Genomic DNA, 20841 nt, shown 5'->3' with positions numbered 1-20841 from the left:
TTCTTGATGGTTATCTGATTCAGTGCGCGGTAGTCTATACATGTTCTAAGGTCGCCTTCCTTTTTCGGTACGAAGAACAAAGCTGAAGATGCAGGGGACTTGGACGGGCGAATGAAGCCATTAGCAAGGTACTGGTCTAGGTACTGGCGCAAATGGAGTTTTTCGGGTTCCGTAAGGGCATAGATTCTGCTGCAAGGTGGTTGTGCTCCAGGTACAAGATCTATTTGACAATCATACGATCTGTGAGATGGTAAGGTGTTTGCCTGTTCCTTTTGGAAGACATCCTGAAAGTCTTGGTATTCAACAGGTAATTGTATGGCTACTGGAATTACTGTGGCCAGGACTGAGTTTTGAGTTTTCCTTGGGTAGCAGGTGTGAGCACATTCTGGGAAGGTTAGTCTCTTCTCTCGCCAATCAATACAGGGATTATGTTTTTCCAACCAAGGCATCCCCAGTATCAGCTGAAACTGTGGGGCCTTGATTAAGTCAAACACCATAGCCTCTCGATGCCCATCTTGACTCAGCAATGTCATCTCTGCAGTGGAATGAGTTACGGGTCCAGAGGCAATTTCCGTTCCATCTACAGTGGGGACAACATCGGCCGTGGTCTTGCGGGTGAGAGATAGATTCATCCTGGTAGCCAATTCCCAGTCCAAGTAATTTCCTATGGCTCCACTGTCTACGTACCCCTTTACCGCGTGCATGCGTGATGGCTGCTCTGGATCTACAAGGACCATGGGTATGGTGAAATGCGAGGTCAGAGTAGCCTTCTTTAAGCTCGGCAAGTGGACCTCTACGCTTGCCGGGCGTGGTCGTTTCCCGAGTCAGATTTCACATGGTTTTCGTCTGCTGCTCCTATAACTTTCTTGGGTGGTTTTACAGGGCAGTTCCGAAGAAAATTACCAGTAGTTCCGCAATATAAACATAATTGCAGTTGGCGTCTTCTATCTCTTTCCTTCTGGGTTAAGGGTCCTTTAACCCCCCCGATTTGCATAGGTTCTGAGACATCTACTCCCTTGGAGCTTACGTGGGTTTTAACCAACACCCTGTTCTCAAACTTGGTTCGGTCAGCCTTCCTGGTTTGAAGTCTGTGATCGAGCTGGACCACTAGATCTATATATTCAGCACAGTCTTGAGGCGGGTTCACGATTTGGGCCAAAACATCTTTGAGTTCTCCCCGAAGTCCTCGATGGAATAATGTGATTCGCTTGGCTTCAGGCCATTCGGTTTCCACTACTAATCTATTGAAAGTTGCAATGTAAGATAAAAGATCCTGGTTACCTTGACGTAGGGATAAAAGTTCGTTGTCCAAAGCCTGTCCTCGGGAGTGTCGGGCGAATAGTCTTTCCATGCTTGTTCGAAAACCCTGGAAATCTCGAAGAATCAGGTCATCCTGGTTAACTAGTGGAATGGACCAATCCGCCGCACTGCCGCTGAGATATGACAGTACAAAGGCTACCTTGGCCTGATCATTTGGGAAAGCTCCAGGTCTACATAAAAAGTGCAAGAGGCATTGATTCATGAATGTTGCAAACCCTTTTGGGTCTCCGGCAAAGCGTTCAGGCGGAGCCAAAGGAACGGCTCCAGGTAAATTTATCTGCACCGGGTTACTCGATGGTACAGGAGCTGGACTTGCCCTAAGTCCTGGTAGTGGTGTTTGTCCAGCCTGGCTCTGTAATAGTTGTCTGGCCAACTCATCTGTTCGTTCTTTTGACACTATCAGTTCCCTCCTGAGGGCATTGATTTCTTGGAGGGTGGAATGCACTTCGGCCCTTAATTCCCCTAATAATTGGGCCAACTGATCAGTTTCCGAGGTCTCCATGACGCCCAGGTGGGTATTTGTGGGTAGGCTTCGCGTTCTGTTACGCTCACCTAGTTCCCACGGGGGCGTCGACCGGAACTGGGCCGCTGTTGTTTCCACCAGCGTGACGTGTAGCGCCGAGATGACTGGCTGGACTGGCCCGCTCAGCCTAGTTTGTCTGGCTCACAGGAATATTCTTCTGCAAAGGAGAAGAGGAATTAACCACCCGTGTCAACCCACCTTCCCCACTCCTGTTGTCTTCCCACAGATCACTCTTGATGTCCCCTCCTTAGTCTCACCTGATGGTTTGGAAGGATGAGCTCTCCATCCTGCGTCGACCGCAGGGGCGCGTTGATGACCAGTTACTTCACTGGCGTAGAGGAATTGGTGAGTTCCAGTATTGACTCTAAAGTCCAATTGTTCATAAGAGTTCAAATGTCTGATCTTCACTCTGTCCGATTCCTTGCAGGTTGCCGATTAATCCACTCGAAGATTTCCAAATGGCAATTGGTAAGATTCAGGTAAGTCTATTGTGGTTTTCCCCTTAGGGGCCAGGGTACGGCGATGAAGCAGAGTTGACTGCACCGACCCGAGATGAGGTGAGTACCCCCATGGTAAATCAGGTAAGTCCTTGGGGGTAGCTTGTATAGCCTTAGAGAGTCCCCTTGCTCACCTTGCTGTCTTTGTCTCATTAGGTGTCGGAGGGCGGCCGCGAGATGGAGAGAGCGTGATGGAATGCTGAAGTACAGCCAAGCAGGTGAGTTCAGCGCGGCGCCGTAGGAATGCAAAGCGATGCTTCAAAGACTTCTGTCTTTCAGCTCCGTGGCGAAATGGATCAGGATTCAGGTAAGGATTAAAGTTAAAACTCCTGTTCTAACCTTTATGCTCCTTTTCTTCTTGTTTCAGGAGTCCCAGGAGTGAAGCGGGCGTGGCTGAAGACTGGAGCTGCTGAAAACACGGTGAGCGTTACGCTGCAGCAAGCAGAATAACGCGAAGCACGTGTGGCTGTCCGGGCGTGGTTTAAATAGCCTTGGAAGAAGATCCAGGTAAGTATTCTTCCACAGCCCCACCCAAGTAACAAAATAGTCCATTCAGTAAAATAGTCCCTCCTAAGCCTCATTTGGCTTGAGTCTTCATGCAGCATGGTCTGCTTCAGGTAAGTTATCAATAATGAGCCCATGGCGCCAGGACTGCACTCAAACAGCCCCTAACTGGGGCTTTTGGGCATGCTCCAAGTGGCATGATGCCTGCTTCCGGGGCTGCTGGGCCTGGTCTGGTCTTCCGGGGGCAGGCATCATGACACCAGTCTTCAGGACAAAAAATGTACCATTCTTTCTTCACCCTTCTTCCTCACTTGTTACCTGATTAAAGGTTTCGGTCCATAAGGGATCATTACGCTGTGCAAAAGTCCAGAATAATTCCTTCTTCTTTTTCTATATTAACTAGAACTACGGGGTCTAGGTCTGCTTCCCTAAAGCCTCGAGTTCCAGTTTGATCACAATTCTTAACCTCTTCTGGTTTCGGTAACATAGCTCTCTCTAATATGCCTCGGGCTATCCATTCCTCAGCTTTAATTTGGTATGCTTTCTTTACATTATTCTGCATCAATACTTTAACATTTCCTCTATAGTACGTTACTGACTGGTGGCCTGGCTACCATTTGTCTCACTGAGTACCAGGCTACTCCACTACCAGTCGCCCCTGCACTGCCTCCGGGCCTACCACACACTTAGGGGCTGTAACTGTAACCCTACAGTCCCCTGCCTCCTTGCACTTTCCGAAAGCCGTGCTACCCTGGTTGCACTCACTCAGAGCAATGCTGCCCACGATTGCGCTTCCCATTCTCCTCTCCCTGGCACTTCCCCCTTCTCACTCCCCCCTGCACTGTGCATTATGGAACTTGCACAATCTGAATGACACAGGACCTAGTAAAATCGTTTGTTTTGTCCTCCCTCCGTCTACCCTCCCTTGTCTTGTTGCCCCTAGAAACACTTGTGTACAGGCACGTTATAAATGACTTATCATATCATATCATTTCAATAACCCCTGCCAACACATTCAGGCCATAGTGCCAGGCTAGACCTGACTTAGAGGCAAGGCGGGCATAAGTACCCTTGGGAGGAATACGAATTAAGTCTGTGGGACCAAAGCCCTCTCTCCTGGTTGGATTAACTGCCCTCTACTGCAATATATATAGAAACCTATGGATTGTGCAATAGCCATAAAGGGGGTGGAGGCTCTTTTGCTAAATTTCTCAAATATAAGGATTCCACAATTTGTATCCATTGATTCCAATCCCAAACCTGGCACCATATACGAGGAGTCAGAAATGTGAGGTGGACCACATTGTGAGGTTTTCTCAACTAATGCAATTTTATTACAATATAAGGTTGGATGAGCGCCTCACTATCCCTACCCTGACGAGGATTTCCCTGCCAAAAATAAACTAAAGGAAACACTTACAAGGGATATCAATCCCTCGCACTTAAACATATAACAAATAAACAAGGAAATGCATGGCAGTTCAAAACAATAATGATTGAGTTCACAAAGTATCCACAGTCTCTTTTCAGAACCGGAGCAAACTCCCCTTCCCCAGGTTTAAACGTGATTCTGCTTCACAGTTCAAGAAAAGAACAGAAGTAAATCGTAAACCACAACAAAGTTCCAATACAGTCTGATGTAACTTCAACTTGTTAACAGAAAGTTTCAACACATAGGTTATAAGATTCTTCGTCTTCAAACAGGTTCTTAGTTCATCAATAACAACAATGTTCATATTGGTCAGGCTATTCTGACACTTTAACAACTCCAAGAAATATAATAAGTTCTCCACGACAGCCTTGCTTGGCTCTTTCCCCAACTTCCACCTGGTCTAATTCCTTGCCAGGCCTACAATCTTTAAAGGTTTGCCATTTGGGTACACTCCCCTGCCTGAGCAGTGTTTCACAAGAACAAGTGATTTTTGTGGTCAATTTCAACTGACAAGAGGTTACAACAGCTTTACATCGTTCAACTAATAACAGCTTCAAAAATGTCAACAACTTTTCAGGGAAGACAAGATTCACATTGATGCTTTTTAACACTTTTCTGCAAATGATGTTCTCTCCCTCTGGATATCTGTTCCCAGAAGGGCAGCCTTTTTACCACTCTTCTTTCCCCACTTCAAAAGCACTCAGAGACCGACAGGGATAGGGTTTCTTTCTACCTTTCCCCAGCTTGTGACAATATGTGGGAGTCCCAACCTGTACCAGTTGTTATATGGTATTGTCAGGTCTGTCAGGTCTAGTAGACAGAGTCAGTGGTAGGTGAAATCTGATTCCTTAAGCTCCAGTGGGTTGGTAGAGCTCGTTTTATTTTTTTTAAGTTACTTGTAAATTTCCTTAACAGACATTACCGGGCAATGGGATTATCTCATTCCAAGATTGTGAAGCTACAACTCAAGAATGATTGGAGGAAGGGCAACTGTGACTCAGTTTGGAACCTTCACCGAGATTCTAAACTGCCGTTTATCAACGGATCTGAACCAGGGAGGTCACAGCAAGCAGAGATCCAGTATTTTGAGGAAGAAATCCAGTTTGAAGAAGATTAAGCTAAGTGAAACTATAGATTTACTTAACCAGCACTTGTAAAAGGTTTGTGGAAATAGCCATAACATTTTCCGGAAACAACCCTAAGAGAAAAATGATCCATAGTTTGAATTTTCTGCAAACTGTGTACAGTGAATTTATTTAGTAATTTTATTTATTCAAGAACCTTAAAACTGTTAGCGTGAGCATGAAAGTCAAGCCTGGTGGGTGAAAAAGCCAAGCGAGAGCGAATGCAGGAAATCCAGTTATGTTTCCTTTCGAAGTAGTCGGCGTGTGGCCCGGGTTAGAGTAAATCACCGAGTGGCATATTAGCACCGTGGAGAGACGTTGCGCTGCTAAGGAGAGCGTTGTATAGTCAAGGAGAACAGCGTGGCTTATGCAAGCAGCAGTTACGTGGCAGCATCGTACAGATTGAAGGTTTAGCAGAGACAGCGTGAGGCAGAGTAAGCACGTTCTAACAAGCGCTTCAGATATATTTATTTTTCCAGGTTGAGTGTATTTAGCACAAGAACAGCAATGGATAATCATGCTAAGAAAAGCATTTCTAAACAGTGAAAGCACAACAAGCTGCCTCTTATATCTCCGCTCATAACATCGACATGAGTGCAGTTACAGAAACCTGAAATCACACTGCTGCTGCACCTATTCTAGCCATGGCCATACCTCATGGCTATAATATATTCTGCTATGACAGACAGGAAGGTATAGGTGGTGGAGTTGCAATCATTTTCAGAGACTCTCTGAATGTTTGGAGATTGGATGTCAGGAGTATCACTAACTGTGATACCCTTCATATTAAAATAGGACTGCATGCTGTGAGTACTCTGAATATTGACCTTGTATACCGTCCTCCCACTGTTATGAAAGATTTTAATAATGATCTATCTGCCCTGCTTTTAACTTTCTTAAAACCCTCTGCTAAAGTTTTACTTCTCGGGGATTTTAACTACTGCTTACAAAGATTTGCAAGCCAAAGCATTAGATAAGGCTCTTTCTAATTTGGGCTTCCTCCAATTCATCAATGTTCCCATGCATGTAAAAGGTAACACACTTGACTGGTTGGAAGGACATAATGTTATTCCTATTAACCAAACAGTCAGTCCCTGCCCCTGGTCCGACCATGCTTTTATTGACTTCAAAATTATCACTGAAAAGAAAGTCATAAACAGGAAGCATATTACCACCTTAGTTTGGGGGAGAAACCTGAAAAAGTTGACCCGTGAAGCATTGGACCCATGGATCCGGCCGTTACAGGAAAAACTGACAGAGGAAAGCTCAGTAAATAATATTACCAATATGTAGCAAGGTACTATGCAGAAAGCAGTTGACACTTTAGCACCCCTACGAAATATGAAGGTGACATAAAGAGCAATCAATTTATGGTTTTCCTCTGTCCTACAAGACCTACAAAAAGTATTAAGATTAAAGCTCTATATAAGTGGAAAAGTTCCTTGACAGATCATGACAAAGAATTATATAACTCAAATGTAAAACTCTATAAAAATGCTGTCACTTTGGCTAAAAAAGCCTATTTAGACTACTGCATAAATAAAGCACAGTCTAACCCTAAGGAACTTTTTAAAGTCTTTAAAGAGCTGGAAACAAGTAACAACATTGAGACTGATATGATTATTAGAGATACCAACTGGTGCAACCTAGTCCAAGAGGCCATGGATGCCAAACTTAATAAAATTAAAAATGGTATTCTTATAGCAAATAAGAGTTCTACACAATAAGACCCCAATATAGTCAGCCCTCGATATAAGGAATGGAAACCAGAAGAGTTTTTCATTTAAATCTATTGACGAAGCTGAACTTACTTTGATTATAGAAAAACTCAAGACATCAAATTGTAAGGGGGATGTACACCCTTCATTAGCCATTAAGGCATGCTCTGCTGCCTTGACCACCAATCTTTGCCGGTTTGTCAATGCATCATTCAGAGACTGCTGCGTGCCAGTTTGTATCAAGAATTCATGGATCACTCCACTTTTGAAGAAGCCCGGCTGAACACCATGTGATCCATTGAACTACCCCACTCAAATTCCCCTTTAGTGGTTATAAATCCTGGATAGCGTGGCATACATGCAAATGCTCACTCATATGAGATCCCACTGAGGCATGGGACGGAGATGGCATTGCTGGATTCAAAATCCAGACTTCCCCGTCACATAGATCAAGGAAATACAAGCATGCTTATGCTCTTGGACCTATCTGCCGCCTTCAACCTGGTGGACCACTCATTGCTAGTCACCAGGTTGGAGGAGGTAGCTGGCTTTTCCATCTCAGCAACACAATGGGCCAAATCCTTTTTGGGGGGATGTCACTGGAGAGTGAGTAGTCCTTTGGCCGATGCAACTCCCAGGGAACTAATAGAGGGGGTGCCGCAGGGCGCTTGCCTTTCCCCCTAATTTTACAACATTTTCACAGTTCCATTCTTGGACTTTCTGGATATCAATGGCATTGAATTTGCAAACTATGCAGATGATACTCAGTGCATCATACCCCTCACTGGCATTTTTTCTGAAGATGAACTGAATATAGATGGAAATATGGCCTTATCGATGACTGGATGGCTGCTAATGGCCTTTCACTCAATGCAAGTAAAACAGAGTTGATGCTCGTGGGAACTGAAACCAAAACTCGCAAAATGGGCATTCTCAAGTACATATTGATGGGTGTACCATTGTTGTGGTCAAAGAAGGTTAAGACACTAAGGGTGTATCTGGACTGTAACTTGAATATGAAGGCACAGGTTAACAGTCTTAGTCACCTCCGCAGCCTATTACATTAAACTGTTGTCCCCCGCACGTCCCTTTCTGTCTAGAACAAGTCGAGAAACCTTGGTTCGTGCCCCCATGGGATCGAGATTATATTACTGTAGCAGCCTACTGACTGGTTTACCCAACTGTGAGATCAATAGACTCCAAATAATGCAGAATAATGCAGTGAGAGTTATTGTTGATCGTAGCACAAGGCATCATATCTCAGATGCAAGAAGGGATTTACTTTGGTTACCAATTAGGGAGAGGATTACATATAATTGTCTGAAAAATGCTGAGCCAACATACCTTAACACTGAACTGGTATTAAAAAGCAGTAATTACAATCTAAGATCTAACAATCGCTCACTACTAAAAGTTCCCGCCTGCAGGCTATCACAGGTGAAAACTGGAGCCTTTTATGCTGTAGCACCAGCATCCTGGAACAGTTTGTCTCACAACCTGAGAGAAATTGCCGCCACCATGGTCTTCAGAAAGGGATAAAAACAACTTTCTGTTTAATTAAACACCTCTCTGGTTGTTAACTCCGGTCATATTTTGTCTTTGTACGGCTCCTGAGTGTCTGTATTCTGTCCTCGATGTCTAGCGCCCTTAAGCCTTCGGGTCAGTGGCCGCGCTATATACATTTATTAAAGTAAAGTAAAAAGTAAACATGGTGATTAGTTGTTAGGAATTAAGATGGACTGTAAAAGGACAGAAAGAAACTAAGTAACACAAAAAAGACAGAAAGAGGAAAGACAAGATGAAGCAGCAAGTGAAAAGACAAGAGAAGCAGGAAGTTAAAATACTTGAAGAGCAGGACAATACTAAAGTGGCAAAAAGGTCAAAGAAACTGTTCAGTTAGTTTTAAAAAGGTTAAAGATTAAAGACAACAAAAGAGAACTGAGCAAATCAGTAAACTAGTAATCAATTTTCTGGACATTCAAGGTCAGCATTCCAGAGGGTAAGGAAGGCAACCAGGTAATTCACATGGAGAGCAGAAGTACTTGGTTAAAGGTGGTTTCAGAAGAACAACATTGATCTAACCTGCAGTATCTTTACTTGTAGATCCTGCTTGAAAGAGTAGAGTCATAAGAATTCAGGATTCCCGATAGTCTAGTGAAGAAACAAGCTGTGGGCAGGAGCAGAGAACTGGCAGTTTGTCTTGTTATCCAATTCCCCTTTCCCCCCTTGTTATCCAATCCGCCTTTCTACCTCTCAGCTGTAAAGTCAGAAGTGTATTTGAACAGCCTTTGGCAGGACGGTTGGGGAGTCGTTAGTTGGCCCATCTTCAATTCCTGCAGGACAGATGAGGTGGGACCTAACAATTATGGGCAACCAGTTTCTGAGTTTATAAACATTGCATTGCATTAGTCCCCTTCTACTGTTGGCAATATTGGATAGACTGTGTTTGCCTTATTTTCACATTCTCTTGACCTGGACAATGCTGATTAACTCTTAATAAAGTCACCCCCACCATTGGTTGGGTTTTCCACAAACTCCCACCTTCAAGATAACAGTCAGTTTGCTTGGACACATTCGAGTTTTGCTGCTGTTCCCCAATTTGATATTTAGAAATAACTTGGGAACCACTTTTACTCTTATGCAAGTGCTGCTTCTGCTGTCTTAAAATTGTTTGGTATTCAAAACAAACGTGTGGATTACTTTCATTCACACGTGAGTCCTTCTGCTTTTATGCGAGATTTTCTCACTGGCATGCCTGCTTCCAACCCGGGAACGTGGACAGAGCGCTCCAGGGTCACTGACAACATGGGAACTCACTGGTTTACACGCGCGCCTCTGTTCCCTTTGTGTCTCACAGGACCTCTGCTGCTTTGGCTCTTCACTACTCAACAAACCTCTTCGATAAGTTTGCCTTCGTCCATGCCACTTCCAAGTGGAGCTCCTCTAGCTCCCAAGGACCTCTGGTGCACGCCAGATCACTGGAGACACCTCGAGGCTCACAGGTGCATGTCCGCCACCTGCAACAGTCTCCTGCACGCTGCTGCGCAGCCTCTGCAGAACGGGTTGCAAGGAGGATAGCCTTCTTTCTGCATGCTTCCGGTTGGGCGACCACTGCGCTTCAGCTTTCTGGGGATACGGACCCTCTCAGGACCGGCAGCTGATATTTGCACAACAGTGGTCCTGGCGTCCTCTCTTTCCTCCATCTGCTGTCTGGAATGCCAACACGAAATACATGCCTTCTGCTTCTGACTTCCATTGCTCTTCACCAGCAAAGCCAACTCCCCATATAGCCTGCACCTGAGGGGGCTTTGTAAGCCTCTGTGCCTCCCTCAGGTGTGGCTCATCTACATTAATGAATTGACCACTCTTACAACATTGCACCTCTTTAATCCTCTTTCTCGCCCCAGTACTTAGGTAATTCTGGGACTTGAAGTCCCGAATAGAAAACCTAGGTTTTCTTATTTTAGTTGTTTCAAAATAAGCCATTAAAAGAGTGGGGCTTTGGGGAAAGTTAAACAAGGCTGCAGAACACCACCCCAGGGTCAGGATCAGAAAGCATCTGCCTTTCCCGGGCCACATGAGAAGGGTCCCAGGCGAGGTTTTCTGGGGGAATCATTGCTGATTCATCACAATGTGTACGCAGAACTACAGCATACCCTCACAGGAAACAGTGCATATGTATAGAGAACTACAACATTCCTCACACTGCACATCTACAAGGAGCTACACTATGCCCTCACAATACACATGCCACACATCTACATGGAGCAAAGGGAGCTGCAGCATTCCCACACAGATAACATGCTATGTGCATAGAGGACTAAAGCATATGCTTGCAGAAAACACTGCATGTGAACAGGGAGTTACAACATTCCTCACATAAAGCACTGTAGATCTACAACGAGCTACAACATTAATTGCAGAAAACACTGCATCTGTCTAGGGAGCTACAACATTCCCACACAGGAAATGAAACAATAAGTCTGTTAATTTTGCACTGGCATGGTAACATTTTGTTGGTCATAATTCAATATCATTTGATCGTTTTATTATTTGGCACTATTAACAATATCCACATTCTTCAATGATTGCTCCTCTCTTAATGTAGCTTTGATTTAAAAAAAATGCTCTATTAGTAAGTGGTGCTGAATAGTCCACAGTTCATCAGTCCAAATGACCTACATCACTGAATGATGATTCGGATATGATGCCAATGTATTTCTGTTATCCTGATGCTGTGAATATGTATTGGCTAGATACAGCTCTGCATATCTATGAATATATCAACAATATGCCAAAAACACTTGGATTCAAGTTTATTTGTAATTATTTAAAGAAGAGGGATGTCAATTTTGATCCGAAATAATGTACAATAACACATTAACAGATAGTGGAGGCATTGCCCAAAAGGGTGCCAGTGCAATGGTACAAGATGAAAACAAATGGTGATCCAGTTTCTATGGGTGTGAACAAAGTGAGACATATACTTGGGACAAAACAAAGCAATAACAGAAACAGGTGACTTGCACAAAGGTAACACTGACCTAGGGCAGCAAGTGCTTAAATCTAAACAGGAGCACTGTACTAATAATACCCACAATTACACTATTATGTGTCACTGGAGGGACTGGCGGGTTCAGTTACGGAGGATGGGGGAGAGGGCATGGGGAGCTCCCGCTTTGTCCTGTAGGTGAAGTTTAAGTCAAGCTTTAAAGAGATGCACAGTTGGGGTGTCTTTGATTGTGATGGCTGAGGTTTCCAATGGAGCAGGGCAAGGTAGGAGAAAGGGCAGATGTGAGAAGCGACACAGCGGGGGTATGGAACAGTGAGTTCGAGTCCATAGGAGTGAAGGGAAAGGGGTGGAGAATAGACAAAGATATAGGCAGCCACGTAATGAGGAGCAAGACCATTGATAGTCTTCTAGAGGAGGAGAAGGAACTTGAAAAAGGAGTGGTTGTGCCTGGAGAGCCAACCAGCATGGGGTTGGCAGTTTGAAGTGGGGGAAAGACTGCGTTGATTGTACAGAGTATTGGTAGTGAAGTTGAGGACCTTGTCTAGAGGTAGGAAGGAATAAAGAGAAACACTATGCGGTAGGCATGGTTAGTAGTCGAGTTTGATGAGCATGTGAATGGGGATTAGAGTTTTGGTCGAGTGGTGAGCAAGGAATGCACAGATTTTTCACATTTTTAGATGGTTAATATGAGCAGCAGAGGCAGTGGTAGTGATGAAATGTTGCAGTTGGAGGTTGCTATCAAAGAGTACCTGAAGGTTGCGAGCCTTGGTCGAGGGAGCAAGAAGGTCAGAAGGGAAGGAGATGTCAGATGGGAGGGATGGCCCAGGAGAAAGAGAACTTATGTTTATCAAGAGTTCAGCATGAGGCAGCAGACACTTGCCAACGCATGTTTCATACATACACATTTCTTCAGGGCAGTGATATTTAATTACTTTCTTTTAGCACCAGGGGCCGAAGGAGATATCAATCAGCTTGCTGGGAATGTAGCGTGAATCCTCTAGTAAAGGTTCGCTTTCTGAACCAAGCTGTAGCCTGCCAGGTGTCCTACCACTCACCCCACTACCTCCTCCCACTAGAATTAGCATCCCTACAGCACCCGGCCCTAAATTGCATATTGTGGCATAATTGTCACCATCCCTGCGCCTATTTCACCACTGCTGGTCTGAACCAGCCCAATGAAATGGAAAAGTAATACTCTTCAAGCTCCCATTGTCCGTCCAGTCATTTTTGCAGGAAGAAAATGCTTGCACTCTCCATGCATTTTGTTCTCTGTAACAAACAAATAAACCATTGGTAGCCCGGACCTCACTCTACAATCAGGTCTCTGAATTCGGGCGGCGGGCCAGTACCACTGAATATGGCCTGCCAACAATGGCATCATTACCTAAATAATTTGAGAAGAATTGCATTTTTTTTAAAAAACAAGATAAGCCACCAGTGTGTGAGAAAAGTGGTTAATGGTGGACCCTGAGTTTGCAGCGAGCATAACAGGCAGGTCTGGCCAGCAAAGAAAAGCAGAAGGGTCACCTTTAGACGATGTGGATTGCCACGCTGCTGGGTCCATGGTGCTCTTTCACGCAACAGAGCCTGTGCCATGCCAAACCAAGGGTAGTGAAACAGGAGGCTCCTGAGGACCTCACAATCTTTAATTCACACAGAAGTGGTCCATGAGAAAGGAATCCTCTTTCCCCAGAATCAAATGTGCCATGCAAGTTCCAGATGCCGCCCGGGCTACAACTTATGAAGCCACACAGCACAAACAAGCAGTCCTGAGGAGAGCTGGTGGGTGAGTGGTGTAAGCAAGCTATGAGCACAGTGGGGGAAATAGGCTGGTATGATGCCCATCATAATACTTTTGCCTCTGTTTGTAATGGGCTGTTATAAGATCTCTCTGTGATCCCTAGTGATTGCTCCATGTGCTCACCCACACATGTTGGAGCTGCTTTGATGTATCAGCCTGCACTTATCGGTATGCAACCACACTTACATTTACAATTATGTGCCTATAGAGGCTACACAGCATTCCCTAAAACTACTCCTCAGTTGTGCAAATAGAGGCGGTGAAATGCCCATCACAAGAGCCCAGATGAGACAAGCAAAGCGAAAAGGGCCTTCTGCAACCACCACACTGCTCATCACTGCCAGTCAGAAGGAGAGTGTTATATCGAAGCACCACAAGGATTGAGCTGTAGCCTAGATGTAAATAATTGTAATTGGTTATTTATAACGCGCTTAATTCCCAGAGCTTTCTAAGCGCAGACTCAGAGATTGAACCTGTGTTGCTCTGCATTGGCTTGCTTCCAAGGTGAGCGCGTTGCCCTGAGCTATCCTTTGCCGAAAAATAACAGGCATATACAAAAGAGTCGACCACCGTGATTTCCCTGCAGACTACCATCCCCTACATCGGTTTCCAATCATTTAAATCAGTTCTTGACAAAAGTACAAGTAGAACAAACCAATTAGATGTAGGGATGGAAGACCGAATAGCTAGAAGACTTTTCCTGAATGGCGGTGCTGAAATTAGCCCAAATATTACCTTTGAGGGTCAGCCATCCATGCCAGGCATCCATAAGCTGAAATGCATTCCTTCTTCAACTAATAAGGCAAAGTTACAAAGAACCTGTAGGAAAGATCAATTGATCTGCATGCCCGTCTCCACAACCAAGAGCGGAAATACGCCATATCTGTAATGCAGCTACTTCCATGATTAACTCCCTACTTGTGGATGACAAACCTCTGTAATAATGTATACACCTGAAATCTCTTGTAGATGCTGTCCCAACGCCCAGCAGAACATGGAAAATGCAGAATGCCTGATGAGAAGAAGCAACCACATAAAAGGGAGGACAATAGCAGGACTGGGAAACGTGTATGTGACCAGAGTTCCTTCATAGATTGTATTTGCAAGAAGACCTAGGATGATACAACCACAGGGCAGGTGGTGTGAGGAAGATTTGGGGGTACATCTAAATCAAGGCAAACATATACAGACCAACATAGGTGGAGGTTTGTTTTGGTGTTAAAAGGTTTCTCATGAGGCACAGGCCAATGCCATTCGACTAGATTGCTGGTGGCAGGCTGAGGGCACCAGACCCTGAAAGGAGCAAAGGAGCCATGTGGGATATTGCTCCTCCAGCCACACCCTAGCTCCACCGCCTCAAATCACACTAACTGCTAGTAGAGGTCCATCTCAATTCCGGGGACATATAAAAGGGATGTATGTATTTACTTATTCTGCATTCACTTTGCCATACATTCACATTGTCACATTGACCTCTTACTTCAGTATCTCACTTCTTCTAAAATCCACTTTGTCCTTACATGAGGAGACCCTTCCTCTTCTTTTCACGCCCATATTATTCCATCTACCGCAACTTGACCCCAACCCTAACCTTATAGCTAACCTTACCATATCCATTGCCGCCTTGACAATGTGAAGATGTAGATGAAGTAAAGGTAAGAAGAAGTAAATGCATGAGGAAATACATGCATGAAGAAGTACATGTCTGGCCAAGTGAATGTAGAAGAGGTAAGTGTAGAAGTAAAGGGGAGGATACCATTTTAAAGTCCATAGAAAATAGAAAAAAGTGGTCCCAACTACAGGCCCTAAAAATATCCGAAGATGAGCACAAATCTCTTTTCATATCTATTCAAACATTCACATGTCAGAAGTTGGGTGATGAGGTGAGAACATACCATGGTCAATCAAGGGAACTCTAATGACTCCATGCAAGAGAATTTGTATACTTCTAAATGTGTTTGCAGAATCCATCTGCAAAGGAACCAAATGATGCGCTGAGGAATAAAGTGCAATTGTGCCTTGAGCACAAAGGTTGGCTAGGGTGGGTCAGGCAGCAGGGCTTGCACGTCCTCTATAAAATACAGATACCTCAGTAGTTTACGGCCAAAGCAATTGTCCACAACTCTTAATGATATGTGAAGCACTCAAAGAAGGCACCTCTGCCCAGAATATTGCTGTGAGTGAAAGGCAAAATACAAACCTTATTCTTTACCATTCCCACAGGGAGCTTTGTCTATTTTCTGTAAGAGTGCCTTCCCCGTTTCCCATACTCCTATCCTCTTCTTATGTTTTTTTCCTCCATGTTTATCGCGCCAAAATGTTATTTTTCATTTTTTTCTTTTTTACAGATTTCTCGAGAGAAAGTAATGCACACTCCACTTGACTATTTGGTTTCCTTTCCCCTTTGTTTTAAATATTGATGTTTACTACGCCTAAATTCCTACCCTTATTACCCACTCTTTGGAATTACTTTGGTGCAGTCAGAGTACATACATTTTAATACGACGTATTTAAAAACAGACACTAGTAATCTAAAGTCTTCAGCGCCATGAGGCCCCTTAATAAAAACCTTTAAAATAGCCTTTTACTATAGGAAATTAAGTTTTCGACGAAGTATTACAAAACTATTACACTACATTGATTTGCAGCATTTCGCCATTATTAAGGACAAATAATCCGAGAATGATCAATAAAGTAATAGGGTAAATGTTTCGCGAATTGGGTGATAAACTTAATGGAAACATTGCAAAGTGGGGAATCCGAAGAAAAGATATGTGAAAATCCAAAAGATGTTCTAGAATTAAGGGGCGCTTCTAACCAAACAATTCTAGCAATACATATCTGCATGTTTGTATGTGGTGGTACTGTGGTACAACAGTGGGATACAGGAATGGATCCAACAATATGGATAGAATTAGAGGGTAGACTTAAGGATACACTTGGAAAGATATGAAGATATATGAAGGGATATAGGTTAGGGCGGGACAAATGTAACCATTCTTAATTAATCTGTTGAGCTCACGCTCAAACTATATTCCTAAAACTGTCTCACAATCCGACCTTTCCAACTGGTCCATTGAGTTCCTGGCTCTGGATCTACAATCCCCTCCCTTCTGTTCTCTGGCTCTAAAAAAAAAATGAAAAAACAATAGTGTACCCTTCTAATCTCTTTGGGAGAGTCCAAAGGCATAACATTAAAATATTTGTCTCACATTATTCCTATCGTATTAGGCATTACTTGTGTTTGTGCAACTTTGTTCATATTGACAGTTTACACACTCCACGCTTTATAGATTGCGTTGATTTCATAACTAAGGAATGGTTTGCACAAATGTATTCAGTTTCAAATTGGCGACCCACCTAACAGCTCAACTACATGCCAATTCACGGTGTTACTGCACCTTCTCGAATCATTAGTTGGTCATTATGGTATACTACTGCAAATCAATATTGTTAATGTTAATTTTAAAGGTATTTGTGACACGCACCGTCACCACTGCTGTGGTCCCGAGGTGTTCTGGCGGATCTGAAAAGGAGGGTGTCAATGAGGGGGGGGCACATTAGTAGGGAGTAGTGGGAATAGGAGAGTGAGAGTTGTGATGTCCTGTTGGCCGCTTCAGTTCGGTTTGCACCGTTTGCTGAGCTTAAGTGCGATTTTCGATCGGTGCCAGAATTCCCATGTGCTGTTGTGGCTGGTTATGTGTTGTTAGTCTGTTGTTGCAATGTGGTGAAGTGTGTGCGGATTTATGTGCGGAGAGGTGGTTGTGTGAGTTCCTGTAGGTTAAGTAAGCGGAAATTTGAAATTTTAAGGTACAGTTATTAGGGTTTTCAAGTATTTGTAGATTTCTTACCACTTTGTCCTTGCGTTTCTGCGCCCAACCTCCATGGTTATCCTGTGCTTTTGGTAATCTACTTTAACAGCCTAATTGGCAGGCATGTTGTGTAATGGGAGCTCGCTTTTGTGTGACCCCAGTGGCTTGTGTATCTGGCTTATTTCCGCTACTTCCCCTGCCCTGTGGGTGGCAGGTGTAGTAATGTTTTCCTAATACTTCGTGGAAAAACTCTGTATCCCATAAGACATTTTGTTTTAAATCAACTGGTGGCTTATAGAATGTTTCTGAATGGAACGTGGTCTTTGCAATTTATTGTAGAATAATTAAATATTACTGCCCTGAAGAAGCATGCATAAAACACGTTTGCAGGCATTTGAAGTTCAAAGGTTTTCGACAGAATATAATGTATTAATTCATTACTAAGCATTACGGCTATACAGTAATTAGATAATCAATAGTTACAGTATCTGCGACAATAAATCAGATAAACCACCACAGTATTTAAATCCTCGTACTGGGATATACATTTTCGACAAGTGCTATATGGATTATTCATCTAAATGTATTAACATTATAGTTGACCAAAAATACATGCATCCCTGAGCAACCACTGAAAAAGTGGTTGAACAAAAAACAATAATGACTTGTGATCGTCATTATGTTGCCAAACCAGCGAGGGATTGAGGGAGCTACAATCAGTGGCTGCCTCATTTTTCTGTCATGGTTCAACATGAAGGATCTTGATTTCATTACCAGTCCAGCAGGGCCTTCCTTTGCATCTCCACGGGGGTTGCAATCGCCCCCCCCACCACCACCCTCCCAACAGGGGACCCAGGCATCTCCAGACACTGTGACACTGCACATCTACCAAAGGTCCAACATGGCAACACAGAGCCACCTACTGCAAACCCCCTCGGTATATGCATACACACACTGCTCACCTACATTAGGGACAGCACACCAAAACACAACACACATTCCAGCTCTACAGGAACCTAAAGCATGCCATCACACAATGCACACAGCATCTACAAGGAGAAAGTACACACCCTCTGCTGCAACCACAAAGAAGAAAAACATGCAGTCGCAAAGCAAACCTCGTAAATCATCTAGGAGATACTATAGGCCCCCTCGTAATATAGATCACAAGGGACAGACAATGCCCCCACAGACCAACAAGAGGCTTTACAAGCCCTCAGAGCACAATAACTGCATCTCTAAAGAGGCACAAGATGCCACCACAGGACACACGCTCAGCCTCTACAGAAGGTACAATAAGAACACACCATGCACATCAACAGGGAAGTACCTCAAGCCCTCAAAGGACATACACAGACTGTGTGTAAGAGGTACAACATGCCCACACATGGAATACATGAATATGTACAGAGTGCTGCAGCGTGCCCCCACAAGGCGCACTCTGCATAGCTCTGTGGGACCTACCAAGGCCTGCTGCATGTTCTGCTTCCCATCCTGGTGTGTCTGAAAGGAAGCAAGAAAGGAAAGTGTTAGTGGGGCGCAGTCTTCCACAGAACTCCTACTTCCAGGGGTGCTTGTTCTGCACAGGGGTAGTCACTGCCTGGTACTAGAATTTTATTGAAAAAAGCTTCACTGCAAATCTTTGTACTTTAAACAAGGCAAAAGCATATTTCCGGTCATTGCCATGTGTGGGGAGCACATATACTGTGCGTAAAAATCATGAGTAGAATGTTTTACGTACGATTGAAATGCACCGTTCTAGTTTCACTTATTTGTGACACCGAGCGAGGGCACGGGTCCAAAAGGTCCGTCTCCTCCATTCGCTCCGCGGCACAAATCTGACGACAGAGATCCTGTAGATTCATATAGAATCAAGAAGCAAAAAGCAGAAATAGTTCGTGGAGATCTGTGGAAAAACCCTCCACCAAGCGCACGGATAGCTGGCAACGTTTACAACTGTTTGCGTGTGTTGGTGTAAGCATGCATGGGAACCCGGTACCACACGGATGTCTGTTTTAGTTACACCTACACACGCACGCATGGAACCAATGACTAGAGAGGACTGGTTATGCATTATTCTACATGTAAATGGTTCTCTCCATATAGCCTACGGGGGTTTGGGTCTATTTGACCTAAAATATTTGACCTAATCCCATTTGATCAAATTTATTTGACCTTTTTTTAGGTCTAAAAAGTGGGGGGAGACCCGCCGCAATTCCCCCCCACTTCCCCTCAACCTAATCTATACCCTTACCCACGCCATATATATTTAATTAAATCGAACCGAAAAAAAGGTTTTTAAAAAACAATAAAATGTTTTAGGTCAAATATTTTTAGGTCAATCGTGCCAATACCCCTACAGGTCTGTCCAAAAAGGCCCCCTTTGTGTAAAGTCTCTTCTCCACGACCACCTTTCACACACATGTACATTTTCACAGGGCCCTTCTTTGGAGGTCATTGGGAAGCAGAATCATATAGAGAATGGATCTGATCTTGCAGACCTTAGGATGCTCAGGGTGCGAGAGGCAGAGTGACTGCGGATTGTATTCTCCAGGTAGAATATGGTGCTGCCCCAAAATGACTGTTTCCTCATAAATCAGCTATAAATAAATAACATAACTAAAGAAGTAGGGTTGCGCTCCCCTATTCAAAACTATTTATCCAGGAGTTCTTGGTCACATATTGCCAAGACTTGATGGGTCACTGTTCTTCTCAGCACTGTATTCAGCAGGATCATATATAGAGAAAGTGCCACAGGAACAGCTACCCGCCTTTCGACAGACAGAGTCACGGACAAGCTAACTGTAACTTGAGGTTATATGAAATATGATGTTTACCTCACACCTTTACTAACCCCACAATATCACCACTATAAAATGATTGTGTTAAGTTCAAAGAAATAGTTTCTGGTTGAAAACATTGACTTTCACTGTATGTTTTTTACGTGATGTTATGTATAATGCATTTTTTGTCTTTTTTAACATAAATTCTATTGAGTGTTTTGTATCTACAAATTAAAAATGTATATCTCTATTGTTTCTGTCGCTACTAATTAATCGACATGAAGGGTAGCACTTCGTGCAACTAAACACACCCAGCACGTGTGTAGGCGGGTAGCTGTTCCTGTGGCACTTTCTCTATATATGTTCACAGTAGTCCTCTGCCACACATCCCCCTAAAAAAGAGGACTTTTCAGCTCCAATTCTTTTATTTCATCATTCAGCAGGATCATGCAATATATAAATGCTTATAAAATACCCAATGGGAAAAACATGCACGCACGAAGGTTCAGGGGAGCCTCTTTCTGCCCAGAACAGCTTAAACTACCAACAACCCAAGAAAAGGCGAATGACCCCAATGGGTGCTTGAAGGTTTGACAGAAATTGGTCCAGTCGTTCTTGAGTTATTGATGCGCAAATCCAACTTTTAGGAACTGTGCAACAAAATCCCTGCTGGTTAAAAAAGTACAAGGGCAGCAAAGACTTCGATGTCCAAACTTGCACCACAACTTGGCTCAGGGGTGTTCCAATCAAAGAGGTTGAGCAGGCAAAAGGAGAAAAGGCAATAGTATACCTGCTTTGCTTTGGAAAGCGCTGT

General features: G+C 43.8%; 1 protein-coding gene across 5 annotated transcripts in view; it reads right to left on the bottom strand.

Moving 5' to 3' along the window:
* QRICH2 (glutamine rich 2) overlaps positions 1-20841 on the bottom strand; it is a 930541-nt gene that overhangs the window by 653489 nt on the left and 256211 nt on the right. For all 5 annotated transcript variants that reach the window (XM_069654697.1, XM_069654695.1, XM_069654692.1 and 2 more), the window contains one exon: positions 18709-18747. In XM_069654697.1, the coding sequence (XP_069510798.1) occupies positions 18709-18747 (39 nt within the window). The remainder of the gene's footprint in view (positions 1-18708; positions 18748-20841) is intronic.

This window comes from Ambystoma mexicanum, chromosome 3q (genome assembly GCF_040938575.1).
Source record: "Ambystoma mexicanum isolate Mex_15411 chromosome 3q, UKY_AmexF1_1, whole genome shotgun sequence".
Taxonomy (NCBI): Eukaryota; Metazoa; Chordata; class Amphibia; order Caudata; family Ambystomatidae; genus Ambystoma; species Ambystoma mexicanum.
This window is presented reverse-complemented; position numbering and strand designations above follow the sequence as displayed.